At 34.4% G+C, this 22,000-nt stretch overlaps 1 protein-coding gene across 3 annotated transcripts in view; it reads right to left on the reverse strand.

Annotated features, from left to right (window-relative positions):
- Window positions 1-37: 37 nt before the first annotated feature.
- Window positions 38-22,000, reverse strand: part of TPR (translocated promoter region, nuclear basket protein) — a 64,913-nt gene continuing 42,950 nt past the window's right edge. Inside the window, exons 34-51 of one of the 3 annotated variants that reach the window (XM_059994698.2) lie at window positions 21,622-21,827; window positions 21,354-21,415; window positions 20,466-20,674; window positions 19,103-19,375; window positions 18,096-18,244; window positions 17,351-17,434; window positions 14,521-14,718; window positions 13,576-13,707; window positions 13,275-13,365; window positions 10,549-10,733; window positions 9,269-9,337; window positions 9,063-9,157; window positions 6,962-7,068; window positions 5,624-5,731; window positions 5,327-5,483; window positions 3,522-3,640; window positions 798-893; window positions 38-174 (exon numbers count right to left, since the gene is read on the reverse strand). In XM_059994698.2, the coding sequence (XP_059850681.1) occupies window positions 119-174; window positions 798-893; window positions 3,522-3,640; window positions 5,327-5,483; window positions 5,624-5,731; window positions 6,962-7,068; window positions 9,063-9,157; window positions 9,269-9,337; window positions 10,549-10,733; window positions 13,275-13,365; window positions 13,576-13,707; window positions 14,521-14,718; window positions 17,351-17,434; window positions 18,096-18,244; window positions 19,103-19,375; window positions 20,466-20,674; window positions 21,354-21,415; window positions 21,622-21,827 (2,396 nt within the window). In that variant the 3' untranslated portion in view covers window positions 38-118. The remainder of the gene's footprint in view (window positions 175-797; window positions 894-3,521; window positions 3,641-5,326; window positions 5,484-5,623; window positions 5,732-6,961; window positions 7,069-9,062; window positions 9,158-9,268; window positions 9,338-10,548; window positions 10,734-13,274; window positions 13,366-13,575; window positions 13,708-14,520; window positions 14,719-17,350; window positions 17,435-18,095; window positions 18,245-19,102; window positions 19,376-20,465; window positions 20,675-21,353; window positions 21,416-21,621; window positions 21,828-22,000) is intronic. The other 2 variants (XM_059994685.1, XM_059994691.2) reach the window with 2 other exon arrangements.

A 22,000-nucleotide genomic window follows, 5' to 3' on the forward strand; every position in this document is an offset into this window, starting at 1 on the left:
TAAAGAATGTTGATATAAGCATACCAATTTAAATACAAAAATGTTTTTCAACTCGACAATCATTACACTAAAACAGATTTGACTAGCTTATTCACAGTTATTATAGTTTATAGAACACTTAATTAATATTTCCTCTATTTATTCCTCCTCTCCCTCCCATTGCATGGCTCATACCTATAAGAGAGAAAAAGAATTAAACTGAATGCATCTTTTAAAAAGTTAGCTCAAAACTAGAGTATTCACTTACCCTAGTTCATTATAAAAATTTTCAAGATCAAGTGTGCAGGCATGTAGACAAAAAGCTGTTAGATATGTCACATCTTCAATGGAACTTACAACAATCAGATTAATGTTTTATTACATGAATGCAATCTCTAACAGTTACATTGGAAAACAGAGATATTGAAATTTTACATTTCTTTTACTAGCTAAACAAGTCACAAAGCTTTATTCTGCTGTATAAAAAGTATAACAACAATAGGCAGAGATGTAACAAGTAGTTACATCTACATAGCACTATAACAGTTTAGCTTTTCCAGATTATACCATGAATTTAAGGAAGAAATGAATAAAAATAAAATGTAAGCACATATTCATGATATACCTATGGTATACAAACTTGTCTGCAAGATGTTTACAGATTAGTAAACATCATATGCTCAATGTATACTTATTTAATCAACCCTTGGAACGTTTTAAAAAAACTAGATACACATGGGAGGCTTAAGGATTAGAAAACTCATTCCATTTATTACTATCCTACATCCTATCACGTGATCAATATGTTAGAAATTTACCTCTCTGTCTGTTAAACTGACGACCACGGACACCTTGTCTCAATGTTGTCTGAAGTCTTACTCGTCTGAAAGGCTTTGGCTGACTACTGCTGGTATCTAAGAAAAGCATTAATATACAAGAAAGCAAGTTAATAAACAAGAAAGCAGTTATAGTGACAAAAACTAATTACTAAATGAATGCATGGATAAAATGCAGAGGTGCCCATTGCTTTCAATATTTAAATGTTGTTTTTTTAACAAGGGACATTTAACAAACAGAAAAGGTAAAAAGTTAAGAAAAAAGTTCTTTTTGACTTTTTTCATTCATTCACTCTACTAATTTAATAATAAATATGTACTTGGTGCCTATCCATTTATCAGACACTGTGCTAGGGGTTGGGGAATACAATGGGAAACAAAATACCACATCCCTCAGGAAACAACAGTCCATTACAATATAACATGAGTCATATCTGACTCTTCTCTTTTCCAGATGTCCCCAATCCAATCATTAGAAAATCTTGCAAGCTCTAATTTATTTTTATTTATTTATTTATTTATTTTGCGGTACGCGGGCCTCTCACTGTTGTGGCCTCTCCCGTTGCGCAGCACAGGCTCCGGATGCGCAGGCTCAGCGGCCATGGCTCACGGGCCTAGCCACTCCGCGGCATATGGGATCTTCCTGGACCAGGGCACGAACCCATGTCCCCTGCATCGGCAAGCAGATTCTCAACCACTGCGCCACCAGGGAAGCCCGCAAGCTCTAATTTAAATATATATCCCAAATCTGACTACTTCTCACGACCTTGACTCTACCATCCTGTCTAAAACATCATTTTTACCTTGAATTATTGCAATATCCTCCAAACTTTCTCTTTGTTTGTCCATTACTCACTTTCAGTCTCTTCTCTACACAGCAGCAAAACTGATACTGTTAAGTCTTTAAAGCAGATCATGTTACCACTCTGTTTGAAGCCCTCCAAAAACCTGCTACATCCATGAAAGCCAAAGAAATTCCAATGGTCTCCTAGATCTTTCCTCCCCCACCCTGTTACCTCCTGCTAGTCTCTCTCTGTCCTTACTGTGCTCCAGCCACAAAGGCCTCCTTGCTGACCCTGAACACATCACACCGCTGCCTTATGGACTTTGCATCTACTATTTCTCTCATCCTGGAACACCTTCCCCTGAATAGCTGCACAGCTTTGCTCCCTTACCTCTTTCAGGTCTTTCCTTAAATACCATTTTCTTAGTAATGTTTTTGTGAAATTGCCTGGCACTCGGTGGGCACTTAAGTATTTGGGGACCAAATGGATAATTGCTTAGATGGGGAGGTTTAGTATTTTATGTTGTCAAATAAATTTAAGAACACCCTAATTTCATATTATACTGTAAAAGGGAACAAGAACCATATTTTCTTATGCAAGCTCTGATAAGATATAGCTAGTACCAATTCTCCTGCTGAGGAAAGACAATTCTCATGGGACATCAGGATATAACTGGAGGCACAGAACTTCAGTTATTGTATTGTATTATTAATAATATTACTGTTTTACTAGTAACTATGACAGCTACAATTTTTTGGGGCTTTCTTACTGTGTGTAAAGCATTGAGATATAATTTACATACATTATTTTAAATCTTGACTGCAAGATGAGCTATGAATGCCCATATTTCACAATGAAATGAGCAGAGATTTAAAGTTACTAGCTGTTAAAAGGCAGATACAGGATCTGAACATCTGGGGATGTTGGCTATAGGTTGATGTGTCACAGAAAAGCGTCTAAAAGGGAGAATATATCTTGAGATAGGAAAGTTCCATGATTGAAAAAAGTAGTAACTGAGCAGGTCTTCCATAAAACCTGAAGGTTCTACGACAGAGTTTGAGGATTACTGCTATAAACCATTTAAAATGAAAACAATCAGAGAGGATGACTGAGTATGTATTTCTTCAATAATAAAAGTAATTCCCTACCTAAAAACTTTGAGATAGATAAGCTAGTGTAGTATACTGTTTAAGAGTGGAGTCTCTGGAGTCGAACTTCTTGAGTTTGCATCCTGGCTTGCCCATTATTTACTCACTATGTGACTTGGAAGGAATTTTTCAACCTTTTGTGACTCAGTTTCCATTACTATGAAATGGGTATGCGTGCTTACCATGTTGGGTTGGTGTGAGAATTAAGCGAGTAAATATAGGTAAAGGGCTTAGAATACTGTCTGACATACAGTAAGTGCTCAATGAATGTTAATTAATTTTTAAAAGGTCCTGCAGAATTAATTTTTATTGCAAGAAAGATACATAAAATAGCCCTTTTCAAAGTTAACTTCAAAAACATGAAAAACCAAACTTTAAAACTATTTATATCAGTAAATTTCAATTTTTTTTTTTTTTGAAGCAACAGGCCTCCCAACCCTCAACCCTCCATACCAAATCTCATGTAGAACCTAATATGCAGAAGAAATAAAAAAGGAGCTGCTCTGGTTTAAACACAGGCAGGAGGCCTGGAGTACTACTCCTTAGCTTCTCTCCTAATAACCCACCCCTCACAACCCCAATAGCACCTCTAATGTAACCAATTCCCATTAATATAAGCCAAGTTCCTTTTAATAAAATAAAATTTCTCTTTTAAATGAAGCATTTTAAAAGTCAAGGAAAAAAGAATTATCAATTGTAACTAACAGAGCAGGATCTTTTGCAAACAAGTTTGATGTATAAAAGCTGTACTGTAGTCAAGAGCAGGAACTTACCTACAGAAGAACTGGAAGGAGGGTCCTGGCTGGTGGAAGGAAGATCTGACTCATCAGATGCCTGAACAGGCTCTTCCTCCTGCTGGCTATCAATTTCGAGGCCTGCTTCTGAACTAATACTAAGAAAGGAAAACAAAAATTGATTAGAAAATACAAAACTGATCCTAGAATGTATCCTAAATTTTTCCCAAACTTTATTTTTCGATAGTCTACCATTTAAATAACCCAGAGCTCCCCTCCAACTCAAAACTGCAGTCTCTGATATTGGTAACCATACATTTTTTTTAAAAGGCAGGGGAAAAGAGAGCTCAAGCTCCGTTTTCCTCACTCCTTTTCTCACTAGGACATGTTTCAATTTTAATTTTTGCTTTTTCCTCTCTTTTGCTGTTGTTGTTTTTTCTTTTTGACAAAAGATGTTCACATTCTTGATATTCACAACAGATATATTATCCAGATTTTGATACATCACAAAACAACTTTCTAGGAAAGCAGAGTACTAAAATAATTCACAACGGTTACAACTATTAGTAATATACCACTATTTCACCATGGGCTCTAGCCTAGATGAGACAGGCTAGGGTAGGTGAATTCCTGGCTCAAAGCTATAACTCCATTTTTCTCTCTCTCTCTCCCATTCAAGAAAGTACATCAAAAAGCAAGTGAGGGAGATAAGAGTACAAGAATAACTTGAATCTGTTCCAGTTTTTATCGTCTGCAAACTTTAGTACACTTATTAATAACAATGTACCTGAAAGATAACTCTCATGACTCTGCTAAAGTTGAGAAGAACTGGTGAAGTGCAGCCTACGCAAGTTATTTTAATGTTCAGAGTCTGAGCTTTCTCATTTGTAAAACGGAGATAATACTTTGCAGAGACACTGTGTGGTTTAGAAATGACATATATAAAGGGACCTGCATACATGGTATGGAATTAAAGGCAGCTAGTATTTTCAGCAGGATCTGTAACTTTCCCCAAATTAAGCAGCACTGTGTTAGAGGCATAATAATAGACCTGCCTTTTTTCTTATATACTAGAGTTGGCCTGTAATTACACTAAGAAAATGTTGCTAAATAAAACAAAACCTCTGAGCTCTACCTAGGAAATCTGGGTTCTACTTATAGCTATGCTTCTGACTATGAAGCAGTCCAACTTTTTTTATTTTATGAAGAATCAGGTTCCACCTTGAAAGTTAAACTTCTCCAAAACCACTGTCCAATGGTTCTTTCCATTAAATTACTCCACCTCCTTTGGTTTAAAAAAGCCCAGATGATTTGTTATGAAATACTTCTTTTGTTAAACTTTGTTTATAACTGATGTGCTAAAAACAGTCAGGTCTTGAAGATTTCTGATTTTTAACAAGTTAGTGTTTCAGACCAAGTTCTAAATGCACGTAAATAAAAAATAGGTGAGGTTTGCTTGAGAGCCCACTACTAAATGGAAAATTGAGTCATTTCCTAATATTTCCTAATTTTCACAGAAAGCCTTCTTTCTTGGGGAAAAGTTCAAGCAGCGATATTAATGGAAGGGTGATTCTAAAGAATACTTTGTTCTAGAATGCATCATGCAATTTTCAAGGAGAGAACCTTTTAAAAAATTATTTGTCTTCTGTAATAACAATGTCTTAAGTCTTAAAATATGATATTTTGTGCAAATATTAGTTTTCCAAAATATATGGCTTGGTTTACCTTAGTAACAGGATGCTATTGAAAACACAGCTCAAGAGACTGTTGCTTCCTGGCTTAAAAAAAAAAATGTAAAAGTCTGACAAGTTTAAGCAAGCAAAAATTACACGGTAAACATTTACCCTTCAGATTCTGCCTCCACAAATACTTCATCTCCATCATCACCTGTTGCTGTTTCATTTGTTGTGGATAAAGTGCCAGTGGATGTTGTCACCATTGGAACAGACTGAGAAGCATGCTCTGAAGCATCAGAGGTGGTACTCTCAGTAAATACAGTCACTTGAAAAAATGAAAGACCAGAAAAGCAATGAAAACTTTAACAACTTTGTGGTTTCTCTAATTTTTAGCTAGAAGATATATCACAGGTTTCCATTTTACCATTATAACACATAATCTATTGATCTGCCTTTGATACCTACCCGGGGCTGCTACTTGCAGAGGAGTAGTGGGAACACTTCGGCCACCTGACTCCTCTTCGTGAGCTAGGAAGAGGGGTGTTTCATACATTCCCAAACCTAAAGACAATTCTGAATATTAATGATTGAAAGAACAAAATATTGTCAATATCCCAGACATCTAAAAGAAAAAAACTAATCAGTGGAGACACACAAATTTGTTGGAGCCCACAATTAGCCCATCAAGCAAAAATCAACCCCTCAAAAATGTAAATACAATTTAAATGTTTCCTTTAAGCTCCCTAACACTAATTTAAGTAACCCTAAATAAAAAACAGCTAAAATGCTCTTATAAGTTTTGTACAAGCTAACTTTACTGAGTGCCCAACTATGAACTAGGTACTGTGTTTGAATCTACTCTACACCAAAACAGCAAGGTATTATTAGTCTCCTTTTCGCTAAAGAAACTGAATTTCAAGGAGATTAATTAACTTTCCCAAAGTTACTAGTAAACTGGTAGCATTCCAATTTAAGCCTAGATCTGACTTCCAAGTCTTGGAAGTGTCCTATAATAAAGCCACATAAAATTGTGAATTCCTCTGAAGTCAACTCACAATTTCATATTGGTAGAGGGAAGCAGTGTTAGACCTCACATCCTAAACCACCAGGGACTAAGATGTATTGCATGACTTACACGAGGGCTGCAGATTAATCTTTGTTTTGGGCTTGTTATTAAAACAGTATGCATTCCCTATTCACTTACAAAATGCCATAATTGCTTCCCAGAAATATAGCGGGTTCTATGAATGCCAACCAATGATTAAAAGGTAATTAATTCCAGAAATAGCACAATTCATGTCCAAATAACCAACTGCTATTGGTTATGTTAGGGGTCATTTTATTCCACGTTTTTTTAACATTTTATTTTTCTTATTTTTAATGTTAATGGAAAATATCTAACTAGTTTTATACACTTAACTAGGAATGTCAAATGTCAAACTAAACAAAAAATATGCTGTATTCCTTCCAACAACTTTCAAATGGCTGGTTAGTACCTAGGTATATTTATTAGCACAACAGATACTCCTGATACTATATTAAAAGCCAAAAGAGATACAAATGTAAAAGCTAGTCATTATGCCCAAAGAACTGAAAATTTTGTTGGAAAGACTAATATGTAAGGCAGTGCTTAATAAGCAGTAAATATATTATAGCTTCTTCCATAAATTAGGATAAGGTTTATTTAGATATAGACTTTTTTACATTAATATTTGCTCACTTAAAAAAAAAATCATGTCAGAACAGCTTATTATCAAAATACATGCAAATCCAGGAGAGCTAAGCTTTTATTTAGCGATTTACCTCCTTGAGAAGCAAGTTGGCCAAGATCAGAGTGACTAGAACTCGTTTGTGGCATATCTTCAGGTGGCCCAAAACGGAATCTAGGAACACCAGCAACCTGTGGGGAACTAAACAGACAAAAATTAATTTAAGATGACACTTAAAGTTACCTTGTTTAAACTGCAATGATGGAAAGACTATAGGAAGAAGGAAGAATAAGCATAAACAAAGTAGGAAGAAAACAGTTTGAAAATAAAGTTGATAAAGGAATTCTCATTTATGAAAATATTTTCAAAATATCAGTTGTCAAGAATTTAGCAACAATATAAATCGTGTGATTCATATTATGTGATCTATATATACATGATTTATACATAAATAGCTTTCAGCTGTCCTGAACTACACCTCACATTTCTTGAATCTGCTAGAAATCCCTACGTAGATATATTGAAAGCAACATAAACTGAACACGAAATGTAACAAAAAAAGAATAAAGTCATGAAAAAAGTTTTGTCTCAGTTTTCAACGTTTAGTCATAGATAAATCAGGTCACCTCTCGAGCCCATTTCTTATCTGAAAGAATTCACTAGGTGGCTCCCAAGGTCTAGAAAAAAACTTTAATATTAGATGGCTAGAAATTTGTTTTCTCGCTGACCTAATAACACTACCATCCATCTTTCTGCCCATAATCCAGGATATAAAATAGCATTATCTCACTCTTTGCCCACTCCTTACCCTAACCTTTCTTGGCTAGTCAGCTACTGATGTTTATGGATTCTACCTCAGTAGTAACTCTTGAATCTATTTTCTTTTCTGTTTCACACTATTGCTTTAGTTAAGGACAGTCTCAGGTGAATTTTTAAACCTGTCTCCATAAGTTATTCTTCTACTAGAAGGACATTAAATTCTTCTGAGCTATGTGAGAATGTTGTTGATTGGCTGGCACTCAGCAGTTCTTTAGGAGTGAGTCTGTTTCTGACTGGCTGACTTTTGGAAGGATGGGGCTGACAATGATCAGTTGGCTTGTAAAATTGTGTTAGCTGAGGTGAGTTGTGGTTAACTGAGCAAATTTAAAACTGGTTTTGATGGCCATATGTTGCCACATACTACAGAAAAATCAATCATTCCCCAAGTTTGTAGAAACATTTTTATTCTATTCTTCAGGTACATCCTGTCATGCAACTGATACTTCAGCCACAATTAAACATGTGCATTTCCACGTGGAAAGTCTTTTTATTCTTTAAAAGGAGTGGTATAGCACAAGCGTTAAAATAGGTTCTAGAGCCAGACTGGTCTGAAATAAACAAACAGTCACTTCCTAGCTGTCTGACCTCTGGAAAATTTGTTAGCATCTCTGTGCTTCCTTATCTGTAAATGAAATAATAGTATCTATCTTCATAGTTATGAAGATTAAATAAACTGATTCAAGGGAATACTCAGTAAGTTTTAGGTGTTTTTTTCCAAGACTCAATTTAATGTTGTCCCCATTAAGTCCTCTCAGATTCTCTTCCCCTAAGTGTTAGAATAAATCACTCCCTCGTTTATATAAACAAAGCCTATTGCTTATGCCTCTATTCTCCTAGATTGTTTAGGTTATTATTAGTTGTGCATATGCTTAGCTTTCACAACAATATTTTCCATCATGATCACTGTAATTACTAATACCTTCACCAACATCTATAAAGCATTTATTATGTGCCTGGTGATATTATAAACATGTTAACATAAATTCATTTAATTCTCACAACTTATGAGGTAAGAACTATTGTATTATTATTCTTATTAATAAAATGAAGATACTCAGGAACAGAGAACCCAGCAACTTGACATAGCTAGTAAGCAGTACAGCTAGGTTCCAACCCAGGCATTCTAACTCTAAAGTCCATGCTCTTAACCATTGTTATACTGCCTTTAAATTTCAAATTCCTGATGGAAGCAACTGTACTTCATTCACCTCTATGTGATTTTCCCCAACACTACACCCTCAACCCTCCTACCCTCAACTGCTTAGTACATAGCATAGGACTTAACAAATAATGAATCAATCAAATGTAATCAAGTTAACAGGGAAACAGGAAGAATTTGATTAGTCACAAAGTATGTTTCCCTCTCACTGACTTACTGAATTGCTTCAGCAAATCCATCAGTACGATGTGGCACAACAAGAGTTGGGGTACTTGGAACTGTTCTATCTTCATCATCAAAAAAATGCTGCTGCTAAAAAGACAGAAAACAAGTACTAAACAGGCATGACAGGAGCATACGTATGGACTACACAAATAACTGCTGAACAAATGAATCACTTTTACACGACAGGTAGGTACTTACCATGCCACCTATTCCTGGAGTCAACTGAAGCCCACGTCCTACAGACTGCCTCCGGGTCATCTGGATTCTCTATGTCAAGAAAGGAATTTCATTTGTTTTAAGGAATTAGGCAATGAAAGAAACACCAAATATTAACAGATATGGCTTATTATATGCTGGTAATAAAATAACTGAAATGTTAGCAGATAATGTAATCACTGGGATTTTTCTTAGGAAAAACTGCTACTAATCTTGTACCAGTACTAAAGAAATCCATTTTGTAAACAACGACATGTTTTTAATTATAGACTATAATATTAACCAAGAGACAAATATTTTATTAGCCAGTAGATAATATTAACCAATATGTAAAACCAAACTCTGATCCTATTTGTAGGTTCCGATCTAACTTAGTTCCTATCTCCTTAATTTAAGTGTTAGTAAGTATCCTTTGATCTTAAAGTTTCATTATCCTTTGGAGTTCAAACAGCCGTATTGACTACTTGTAAACTGTTTCCCAATTTAGACAATTCTAAATTGATAGAATTGGCATATTTTGCAGGATCCATAAACAATCCTGTAAGGCTTTATATTTTCAGAAGATGAGGTTATCTTCATCAGTGGTATTTTAGTAGAATCTACACTTGACAGTGTTTAGTACACTACAGAGTAAGACTCAAGCTACATGATTAATAGAGCCTTTGTACTTTTCCTGCTATTTCTTCAAGAGCTTCTGATAAGAGATGTCCAATCCTACTACAAAGAGTGTTAAATGGAAAGGGTTATGCACACTTTCATGAACTTTAATAGTGGATATTAATATATGTGATTGCAAAAAAATAAGAGGAAAAGAAGTTCTGTTAAGCAGAACAGAAATTTCCTTTTTTTTTTTTTTTTTAAAAAAAAGTGCACCTTAGAGAAAGAAACCTTCAAAACAAATGGTGGACAGATGCTGAAATACATTTTATTTTAATTAAAATCCAAGAAAATTTTCTTTAACCTGTAAAAACAGCGAGGAGACTTTTATTTTCTATGAATATAATCATCTCACTTTATATACAACTTTAATAAGCCTTGCCTTTCCAAAGTTCACTTCCTCTATGAAGTAAATTACTGCCATATTTCAGGGAAAATAATTCAGAGATTAGTTTCAGCTCAAAAATTTTACAAAAATACACCAAACATTAGAACGTTCACTTAATTTCTGGGGAAAAACAAAGTAATTACTAATGGAAAGAAAGGGAGAAAAAACCCAACATGTTTTCAAGTAAAATTTTCAGAATGACTAGTATTTTTAGTACCTGAACTGGTGGTCCTAACTCTTGAGGTGGAGCATGAATGGTCAGTCTTGGGGGAAGTGGGTGTGGTGGGCGTCTTGGTGACTGAGGTGCTCGAGGGGTCTGTCTTTCAGATGCTGATGATGGCTGTTGTTCTCTAGAAATCTCCTGGGAAAAAGAGGACTCTGCAGTACCGGTATTTCCTTCACCTATAGGAAGAGAGAAGCTTACTTTGAACAATTATGTTTACCACAAAGTAACTTGGACAATCCCTAGAAGTATAAATCTTACCACTCGGAATGTTCACCTAATATTTTCAGAAAAAAAGTAGTGAGGTGTGGTAGACCCAGAGATACTGGGTGTGCAGTTAACAGTGGTATGGCCTTAGCAACTCCCTTCTATTTATTTGGTTGGTTAATGGAACAAAAATGTAATGTACAAGAAACATTTTTCTGAAGATATCAAATAATGGACATAAAGCACCTAGCTTAACACATGATAAAATAAACATTTAATAAATTTTGGCTCATATTATTAAAATAGGCAAATTACCTAAAGATCAGACCACTACAGTTATTAGTATTACACTCAAACAGGGTGAAGGAGATTGGTAAAAAGCCTTACAATAACTTTCATATTCTCGTTTTCCTAAATTTTGAATTTCAACGGCCCTTCAGATGTCTAGGTCTTCTACATACAAAGTAAAACAACAGAAGTGAAAAGTTGAATACGATATCAATTTTGTAGTTTAAAAGTCTGAGGTCTAGAATCAGATTCCAGCCCTAACACTTTTTGTTTTTTAAACGTTTTTATTGGAGTATAATTGCTTTACAATCGTGTGTTAGTTTCTGCTTTATCACAAAGTGCATCAGTTATACATATACATATATCCCCACATCTCTTCCCTCTTGCATCTCCCTCCCTCCCACCCTCCCTATCCCACCCCTCTAGGTGGTCACAAAGCACCGAGCTGATTTCCTTGTGCTATGCGACTGCTTCCCACTAGCTATCTATTTTACATTTGGTAGTATATATAACTCCATGCCACTCTCTCACTTTGTCCCAGCTTACCCTTCCCCCTCCCTGTATCCTCAAGTCCATTCCCTAGTAGGTCTCAGTCTTTATTCCCATCTTGCCCCTAGGTTCTTCATGACCTTTTTTAAAAAATTCCATATATATGTGTTAGCATACGGTATTTGTTTTTCTCTTTCTGACTTACTTCACTCTGTATGACAGACTCTAGGTCCATCCACCTCACTACAAATAACTCAATTTCGTTTCTTTTTATGGCTGAGTAATGTTCCATTGCATATACGTGCCACATCTTCTTTATCCATTCATCTGTCGATGGACACTTAGGTTGCGTCCATGTCCTGGCTATTGTAAATAGCCAGCTTTAACACTTAATAGCTATGTGATCTTGGTTATATCACTTTGCTTCTGCTTCTCAGATTCTTCACTGGTACCTGAATCTGATAGGCTTACTGTAAGAATTAAATAGTTCAGTACAAGTATAGTTGCTCAGAAAAAGCACTTATTTTGTAATTACTAGCAATGTACCAAATCCATCCACTAACTTAAAATTATCTAGACTACTAGGCATATTTTTGCTTGATTGTAAAAAATAAAAGGAAGTCTCCAACAAGTACTCAATGAGCATCTGTTATATGTTTTGTATCTAGGAAAAATGGCTATGAACACCCACCCTCACAAGACTTAGCTTCTAGTGATATTACCTAAAGAGGCAAAAAAATTTCCCTTTATAACGCAATTATGTGACACAAAAAAGGTGTTTCTTAAATCCATAAAATGTTTTAGAAAACGTAAATTATTATAATTAATCTCTCTCCTTAGCTCATCTCCCTTAAAAAGCAACACTATTTTCATTATATGGTTCAGTCTTCATTAGTTTATTTTTCTCTTAAACAATTAAAAGTTGAAAAGATTGCCTGCCTTTGCTTTCTTTAATTCAAATGAGCATACAATTTGCACTTTTAAATATACAGGCCTACACAGAAACTCAGATATACTGTTTTCCCACTAGTCTACATATATAAAGTTTTTATTATATTACTATTAATGATTCTGGCTCAGTATTTGTTAAAACCAGAATGGCATACTAGACGATCACCAATTCTTTAAAAAAACATTTTAAAACCATTCTAAAATAAAATTATTATCTATGAATTCCATAATTCTTTACTGCCTATAACAGTCCAGCTGACCTCCAGGACTCATCCTTTCAAGAATTAACAAAAGGTGTGCTATATTGATGAAAAAATCTTTTATTCATTGGAAAACTGGACAACACTGCAAAACTCCTACACCCACAAATCTTGAAACATGTAGCCTGATTAGACTGACCTCTTCTGGTTGTGAACTGCCATTACTATTAGAAGTCCCTGACTTAAATTTCTACTTAAGAGCAGCAGCAACACATGGCATTTATAATGCTTTGTAGATTTAAAATTTTTGAATCTTACAGCAGACCAATGAGGTAGAAAAAATAGTATAATGACTACATTTTAGATATAAACATAGTAGACTTTATGAGAATGGTAATGACAAAGCAAGAACAAGAGCCAGTCTTTTGCTTGCCAGTTTATTAACCAAGTTTTATTACCTATGTGATAATTAAGTGCAGTCCTAGTTTAGAAAACGTCAGGTTAAAATATTAAAAGTGTTCAATTAAAAAGAGACTAAAAAAACAAAACAAAACATAAAGAAAGAAAAACAAAACCAAATCTCACCACTGTTTTGAGAATCAGCTGCTCTCTGATTACTTTCACCTCCACCCATACTTTCTTCTGTTTCTGTACCTGGATCAGTCCCATCACCACCCTAAAAACAAAATATGAATGCTAAATGCAAATAAATCAAGTAGTTACCTTAAAAAATAATTAACCAAACCAAACCACAGTAGAAACAAACAAAAACCCAAAGATAAGAAAAGCTGTAGTGTTCTGAGAATACAAGCCTTTTTATATTCTTGAAAAACAATACTAAGCAAGTTCTTAAAGAAAACTGATTGTCAAAATTCTAGCCAGTTACCTCAGCATCATCAGCTTCATACCCATCGTTGCCATCTGCACTACCAGTGCCTTCATTACTATCTTCACCCTCGTCTCCCATCCCTGTGTCATCTTCATCATCATCGTCTTCTTCTTCATCTTCTTCATAATCCTAGTAAAAAATCCCCAAGTATAAATAAATCTAGGACATGGTACACGTGTTCTGCATATCTTGATACCATGGTTAGAAATTTAAGTGACTCATTATTGACCAGGATACAGGAGTTGTCCTGAAAGTTATATGGGATTACTTCAGTGGCAGCAAGTATCAAAACTGTGAAGCTTACTGGAATTAGTACAGTAATAATCAACTCTGAATTCTAACTATTCATATGAGATCAATTCAAAGATTAAAGCTCCCAGATGTCCACAGAATGTCAAGTGGTCCACTTTAATTCTAAATTTAAAATGTGGCATTGAATAAGAAAATGGTGAAATTATACTATGCTATAAGCTTTTAAAAAACATTGATTAATAAAGGAATCTAAAAACGAGAAGCTGTCAATATAGGATTAACTCCCAAAATAAAATGCCAAGTTTCACTTAGAATATGTTTTAATTATCATGACATTCTTTTGAAAAGAACTATAAGGGCTCCACAAGAAAAAAAAACCCTTTTTATTTCCAGAAACCACAGTGCTTACAATTAAGTCTATAGTCACTTATTAGTGAGATTTAAGATTAAGTTTAATTAATCTAACAAATTCTAAAGGACTCAGTAATCATTTAAAAAAAATGAGATTTTCCATCACTTGTTCTATTCAAAATGTTAAGTGCATAACTAATCAGGATAAAAGAAAAGCATAATAATCTATTTAAAGTGATGGGGAATCAGAATTTACTGGTTGATGCATTAGTATTCCCAAGGATTTCAGCATTTCATCCAGCAGTTTAAAACAATACAAGATTTCAAATCCAAATTTACCTCATGTTCCCCATCATTTTCATCATCATCCTCCTCTTCATCATCACTGTCAATTACAATGACATCATCTCCTTTGCCTTGACCATCTTGTGATGATGTTGTTTGCTGATCTGATTGAAGAGGTCCAAGGTCTATTTGTAGAGACTGAGAGGTTTCTTCACTGTCTTCCATTGGTGTATAATCTCCCTGGGTGACTCCCTTTAAAAGCAAAAGATAAATGAATAAACAAACAAATAAATAAAGTCAAGTATACTTAAAACTATCAGTGACATACTGTAGATATAAGTAAAGGCTAAAGAATACTTATGGACTACCAGAATTTTATTTTTAAAAATACAGTTTTGAAAGCAGAATTAATTTAAAATAAATGCTTTGAGTTTCTTTACAGTCTTCCTATAGAAGAATTATAATAAATCCCACTGGGTAATACTCCAATAAAAAAGAGAGAAAACACTTTATGTAGACACACATGTATATATGTGTCAAATCTACCAGTGTGGTACTGTAGATGAGTGTTGTCCATCAGAAGTATAATGTGAGCCACAATACATTTCCCATATGGAATTTAAAATTTTTTAGCAGTCACATAAAAAAAAAAAGCAGGTGAGATCAATTTTAACAATAATTTAATATAGCCCAAAATTTCAACATGTAACCTATATAAAAATTATTAATCCTACATTTTAAAATTTGTAATAAGTCTTCAAAATCCAATGTATATTTCACACTTAAGAACATGCCAGTTTGGACTAGCCATATTTCAAGCGCTCAACACCCAACATGGTTAGTTAATAGTGCGGACCAAAGGCAGAAAAAAGACTATCCATGGAACTGCAACATATAATTTTAAAAAAGACAAAAAATTTTCCCCAAATCAGAAATACTCTGTAAAACACACTAAATAAAACAAACTATTATAATTGTCTTTTTACAAAAATACTTCTCCCCCTCTCAAAACTCTATCTTAAGCCTTTAAACTGCATTAAAGATATACCAGACGTAAAAATAATTCTTCCCTTAATCTATTTCCTCACAATTCCATTTTTTAGCTACTGAAATAAACTGCAATTTAACTTTATTTTTTGGTATTTACTATAAAAATTTAAACGTTTACTTTTTATTTTAGTTCAGCACTCAGCAAAATCTGTTTTTTTTTGGCCATGCCACACGGCATGTGGGATCTTAGTTCCGTGATCAGGGATCAAATCTATGCCCCTGCAGCGGGAGCGAGGAGCCCTAGCCACTGGACTGCCAGGGAATTCCAAAATCTCTTTTATACAAGCCAGAAACAATGTCTTATGAACTAAATCATTCATAAAGATGTTTACTGTAATGGAAAATATGAGTAAGTCATGGTATAACTAAAAACGTAACAAACTAACATGCTTATTTCAAGAAAAGCAACACTTAGAACATCTGCTTCATTGTCAGAAAATTAGAAAAATGAACTGCTACACTTTCACACACTAAGTAGACAGTGCAAGAAGACAAAATGGAAAGCCCAAAGGCACTTTTGAGTCACAGACAATTTTGCCAATCTCAAGAAAAAGCTTTGCACAAAAGATTTCAGTATAATTTAACCAAGCCTGGCAATAACATAGAAATTCACATCTTATTTCAAAATTGTTATTATGCTCTTCAGGTATGACCCGCTCTGAAATATACACAAAATCGATGTCATTTAGAGTATTACATATTCATCTTGGAGGTTTAGTTTTCTGTTCTTAACCAAGGAAAACGGAAAAAATTAACTTACAAAATTAATGCATCTAAGAAACTAACATTTACTTGCAATCTATGGTTACTTATGATTAGCCTGAAACAATTCATTTTATACAGATAAAATAATTTTAGAATAAAATGATCCTAAAAATTTATCCAGACAGAAAGTACTGTTTCAAGCTTAACAAGACAAATGGAAACCAGACAGCCTGAGTTCAAATCCTAGCTCCAATGCTATGAAAACCTGGGTGCATGACTTAGCTGGGCATTGGTTTCTTCACCTGTAAAACAGGGAACCCTGTTGCAAGATTTCTTATGAGGATTAAATCAGTTAATAAATGCAAATATTTCAGAACCACACTTGGCATATAATAATGAGTTGTGTTAACTAATATTATAATATTACTATAAATATGAATTACTATAAATTATGAACTCTCAATTTGTAGGGCGGAGGAATGGAAGAAAAGCAATAATTTGAGTGCCTAATATGTGGCAGGTACTATTTTAGGTACTCTACAAAACTAAAAATTATGTTATCTTATGACAAAATTGAGGCTTAGGAGAATTAATGTCTTGCTTACAGTCACACAGCTTCTAAGTGGTAGAGTTAGGAACAGAAGCCAGAGCTTTGTAATTTCAGAGTCTATGCATTCCCATTAGTTAGGCTGCCTCTGGAGAAGCCTCAATGTGAGTTCAAAAGATGAAGAGGTACACAAATGCGTTTCCTTTCACAGATTATTTTAATTCAGTAAGGGAAGCAATAGAGGGGAGCAACAAAGGATACCAAATGGGGCACTTATTGATTAACTCAAGACTCAACCAGCTCATCCTTCCAAATAAAACAGAGTGGGTAATCTTTACTCATGACAACCTTAGCTTGGAAAATCTATGCTAACTATAAACAAAAACATTGCTTTAATAAAGTTTAGAAGGCAGGATACTAATTAGAAGTAAAGCAGAAACAGCATTGGTAATTCTAACAATATTTCATTAAACATAAAAGCAGCAAATTGAAAACAGAAGTCCAAATAATATTTCAATTTGTCAAAGCTCATTTCATTCACTAAAAGCAATAATTTGTTTACTTTAAGTATGTTTTACTTACTTCTCCAATGGAATCTTGAGAATCTTGGTTGTATACTTGAGTCTCTACCTCTCCATCAGTACTTTCTTCTGCCATAACTTCTTCCTGAATCATGACATACAAGTGTGGTAACCATATCAGTTCACTAGATGAAGCATCACCTGGTCAGTGAGTTCTCCCAATAAAACAAAACTCAAATCTGTAATTTTATGAAGCTGTACATCAGAAATGTTCACTTATATTTACTTATAAAATATAAACAATCACATTCCTCTTTGGTATATACAAAATAAGGTTTATGAACATTAATTAAATATATGCAAGTGAAATTAATTTAGTAGTCTCAATGCTTGATAATAAAACAATTCATTACAACTTATCTTCAACAAAAGAAAATAAAGGAATATCATTTTGGTCAATCAGAGAAAAAGATGGCAGGTACCAGTTTAAAATTCCCATGAGACTATAACTTCCTTATTCTTTAAATTAAAAAAAAAATTGAAATGGAATTCATCCTACGTTTTTGTAACTGTGTTTTAAAAATTGAAATGGGAACTAATTCAATTAAACATACTCAAAGAATATAAAACAGTGTTGGCAACAGCAACAATACCTGGGTTTTCAGTGGAAATTTTACAGTAAGTTCAACAAGAGAGTTTTCTGGATTTTGATCCCAAAAGGTCCATTCTCTTAATAATGTTGTAACTGAAAGAATACCTTGGGTCTATCAGTAGAAGTAAAAGTAAACAGAAAGATCTTTACACACCTCAGTTCCTACAGGCGTAACACTTTTCAACTTCTTTGGAAGAGGCATTTCCACTGTATCGTCAGAGATCTGGTCTGATGCTTCTATGGTGCTATCTTCTTCCTCTTCACGTGTGCGCTTCGGCAAAGAAGAACTTGGGGTAGCCGACACTTTGAAATTACATAATTTAAACCTTGAATTAGAGCGTGATAATCACTCAATTTAGACAAAGTTAATTTAAAAAATATCTTGGTCATTTAACTAAAAAAAAAACATGGTAAAAATTTGGACAGAACAACATAATTTGTTCCTGCTAATCTATGTGTAAACAAAGAGCAATTTACGCTCTGAATCAATGGTCTTAACCTTTGGTTAATAAAGCCAATCAACTTCTACAACAATACATCTGACTCACTGTGACTGTACTGATACAGAATTGCTACTCACAAAGCTTATATAGGGCCATCTTATAATTTATAAAACCCAGGACTCCTTGGATAAAAAAATTTTCCTTGTACGTTTAGACTTGAAAATTCTTACTTAATCTTCTTCTAGATATCTTTTAGTTCTCAGGACTTGTATTAAGTTATAGCTGACCCTTGAACAACTCAGGGGTTAGGGGTGCTGGCCCTCCATATCAGCCATTCCTTCGTGTCTGCAGATTCAACCAACTGAGGATGTATAGTACTGTAGTGTTTACTATTGAAAAAAATCCACATTTAAGTGGACCACAAAGTTCAAACCTGTGTTGTTCAAGGGTCAACTGTATATAAAATAAGTTTCAGGTTGTATCACCTTTAAAATTAGTCAAAAAATAACTGGAAAGGAAGAAAGATCTTAATGACAAAAACAAGTGACCTAAAATAGAAGTCAGCAGTAAACATAAAATAAGATGTTAGGAATATCGTCATCCATTTTAATACCTGGTAGAAAACAAGTAGGTACAAAGAACATTCAAACTATGTATTATACTCAAGAAACTATAAATGCACAGGTCTACTCTAACCTCATTTTAAAATTAGTCTTACCAGTGCCAAACACTGCTGTGGAAGTAGAAGGACGCTCAACTGGTGAACTCTGAACCACCTCCACTATGTTTGGGGATAGCTCTTGATTTGTAGGCTCGATCTGAGGATGACTCTGTTGAGTGGGCTGCACAAAAGCCGTAGCCTGTGTTTGTTGCTGAACAGTTAAAATGGGTTGAGGGATAGAAGGCTGGACGTTAGGACTAGTAGAACGAACAGATCCACTTGTGCTTCCGAAAACTGGAACATGTTCCACAGGCCCTTCTGATTGCATGGCTGAAAAATAATTAAAACATTTAATATATTAAGTTTTCTACTTTTACCAAAGCTGGAATTGTCCTTCCCTATTCTCTTATAGGTGACATTTTGCATAGTTATTTATGTACATACCTCTTCCACTCACTAGACAAAAAACACTGAGGGTAAAAGTAATGTATTATGCATTTTTGTATTGCCTATGTGACAGACATAGAGTGTGCAGTAAACTGTTGGCTGAATTAAATAAATAAACTGTTTTTGCATCTATTATTCTATGTAAATGACCAAATAAAATGACATTAAGAAACTCAAAGTCAAATTATAAGTTTTTATTAAGTATCATTTTGTTTTCAACTAATATAAAATGACTGTTAAGTTTAACTGGTAATATATCTCATAATTATTTTACTGAATGTAGTTCAAATAAAATATTCTGTCCTTTCACAGCATATATACATGTTATATATTTCTAAACACTTAGTTTACTGAATTCTAACATTTGTTAAGACAAGGATCTAAGAAAATTGTATTTAGTAACTTTTACTGACACCTATCTTGGGGTTGGGTAAAGGGATTAAACAATGAGAGAAACAAATTCCTACCCTTGAGGAGCTCAATCTAGCGGAATAAAAAAACATGTATTCAACTGAATAAAATGTGGCTGTAATTGTTGTAATGAGTAAGAAAGTGACATGGGAAGAAAGTGCAGAAAGCAATTACAAGGTCAGACAGTTTATCAGGGAAGAAGTTGATGTTTGGGTTGAACCAGTGATTTAATATGGTTTTCTGAAGTGGATTTCATATCATCCTTCTTAGCTAATAGAGGTAAAAAATTTGGTCCTGGAAAAGCATGCCATATACTTATAGGGGTGTATTTCTCTCCTTCTTTAGCTTCAAAACACAAAAAGCAAAAAGGAACGGAGGGAGGAAATATGCTACATTAACAAGTATCCCAGGAGGCATACACCTGAAAATATTAAATGCCCACTTTTACATGAGGTCTGACTTTAGCTTTAGTGGAAGCCTCATTTATCCTTGAAGTTACTGTCATCTTCTTGTAATAAATCTAAGTAAACAGTTCAATCAGACCTGTTATTATTTTACTTACCTTCTTGTGATTCCACTTGTGTAGTGGGCATCACTGTAGCTGTTGGGGTAGTAGTAGGATTTGTAACAGTTGCAGGTGTAACCATTGGGCGGATACTAGCCCTAGGTGTTGACTTATTCCCAGCCATAGCTGCAGCTGTCACTTTACTTGGAGTAGACACAACAGGAGTTGGCTTGATATTGGCTGTTGGAGGGTCTGATGTGCTGGCACTTACAGAGGGGAAAATGCAAGAATAATAAATCATAAAAAATTACTAAAAATATTCCTTATAAAATACATATACTCTATCAAAAGCAAAGCACATATGCTTCTTGAAGTGAGTGTCTAATAATTATGACCTTAATATGCATTCAGACCTTATTAACTCTGTTTTCCTAACACTGCTTTGGGTAGACCTTTGGCAGATTAGAAAAAAAATTAAAGAGACAGTTCAGTATAGTTCTACATTTTTTGTTCACTAAATATTACAAAACTCTTATTGAAGAGGTTTTGAACTTAAGCATTAAAAACTGTGCAGGAAATGTTCTGCAGTGGTGCATCCTGACAATGTAAAAAGTATTCAACTGTGCTCAGTCTTTTATCCTTGTATCATATAACATCACAGGGAACATTAGTAGCCTATCTTAGAAGTCAATCACAAACTAAAAGATGAAAGACACTTTCTCTGTCACAAAGCTCTACCTATCTGATAGGACTGAAAGTATACTGAAAACAAGACTTCTGGAAAAAAAAATCTCAACAACTATGTGATGCAGTTTTGCACAGGATAAATGGCTCTTTAGTTACATATTTTTATTTTTTCTCCCCAAAGATCACTAGATCCTTCCCGTATTTTAAAAGAAAAACAGGGAACAGACTGCAAACAGACTGTCAAAGAACAAAACTCACATTCCTCTTTCACCAGAAGTTGGAGCTGTTTTCAACGTGATCTGTCTCTGCTGTTCTGGGACCTATAAAAAGAAAACTATGGATTACTGTGCCTATCCCACAAGAGTCCACTAAACGGTGCCATCAAATTATTTTACTTGTTAATTCTTTCTATATACCTGGTTTAGTCAAAATTCAGTCTGACAAAGGCTCCTAAATCACCAGACATCTTCATGTAAAATGCACAGGGCAAAGATGATTTGTCACTTAAACCAAATTAGCTAATTACCTTATTAGTAGGTTCTTGAGGCTCATCTCTCTGCTCAAGGTGTCTCTCTTGATGCTCCCTGAGTTCTCTTTCCAAGCGACTAATTCGACCTTCATACTGGGACTTAAGAGCAGTCATACGAACATCCAGTTCATCTTTCTGCTGATCTAAGGCTCCATTCCTTTGTTTAAGCTCCTCATTTTCTTTAGTTAGCTGATCTTTTACACCTAAAGAAGTAACCACATGATTCTATTAATATCAAAATCAAACACTGGAAATAAAATGCATTTATGTGCGTAATGAGTACTCAAAAGTTGTATCAGATTCTATTCCTGAACTTTAACATCCACAATAATTCTGATACACATCTCAGTAAGTAAAGTTCTAAACCTATCTGTAT

Source organism: Delphinus delphis, chromosome 1, assembly GCF_949987515.2.
Source record: "Delphinus delphis chromosome 1, mDelDel1.2, whole genome shotgun sequence".
Classification (NCBI taxonomy): Eukaryota; Metazoa; Chordata; class Mammalia; order Artiodactyla; family Delphinidae; genus Delphinus; species Delphinus delphis.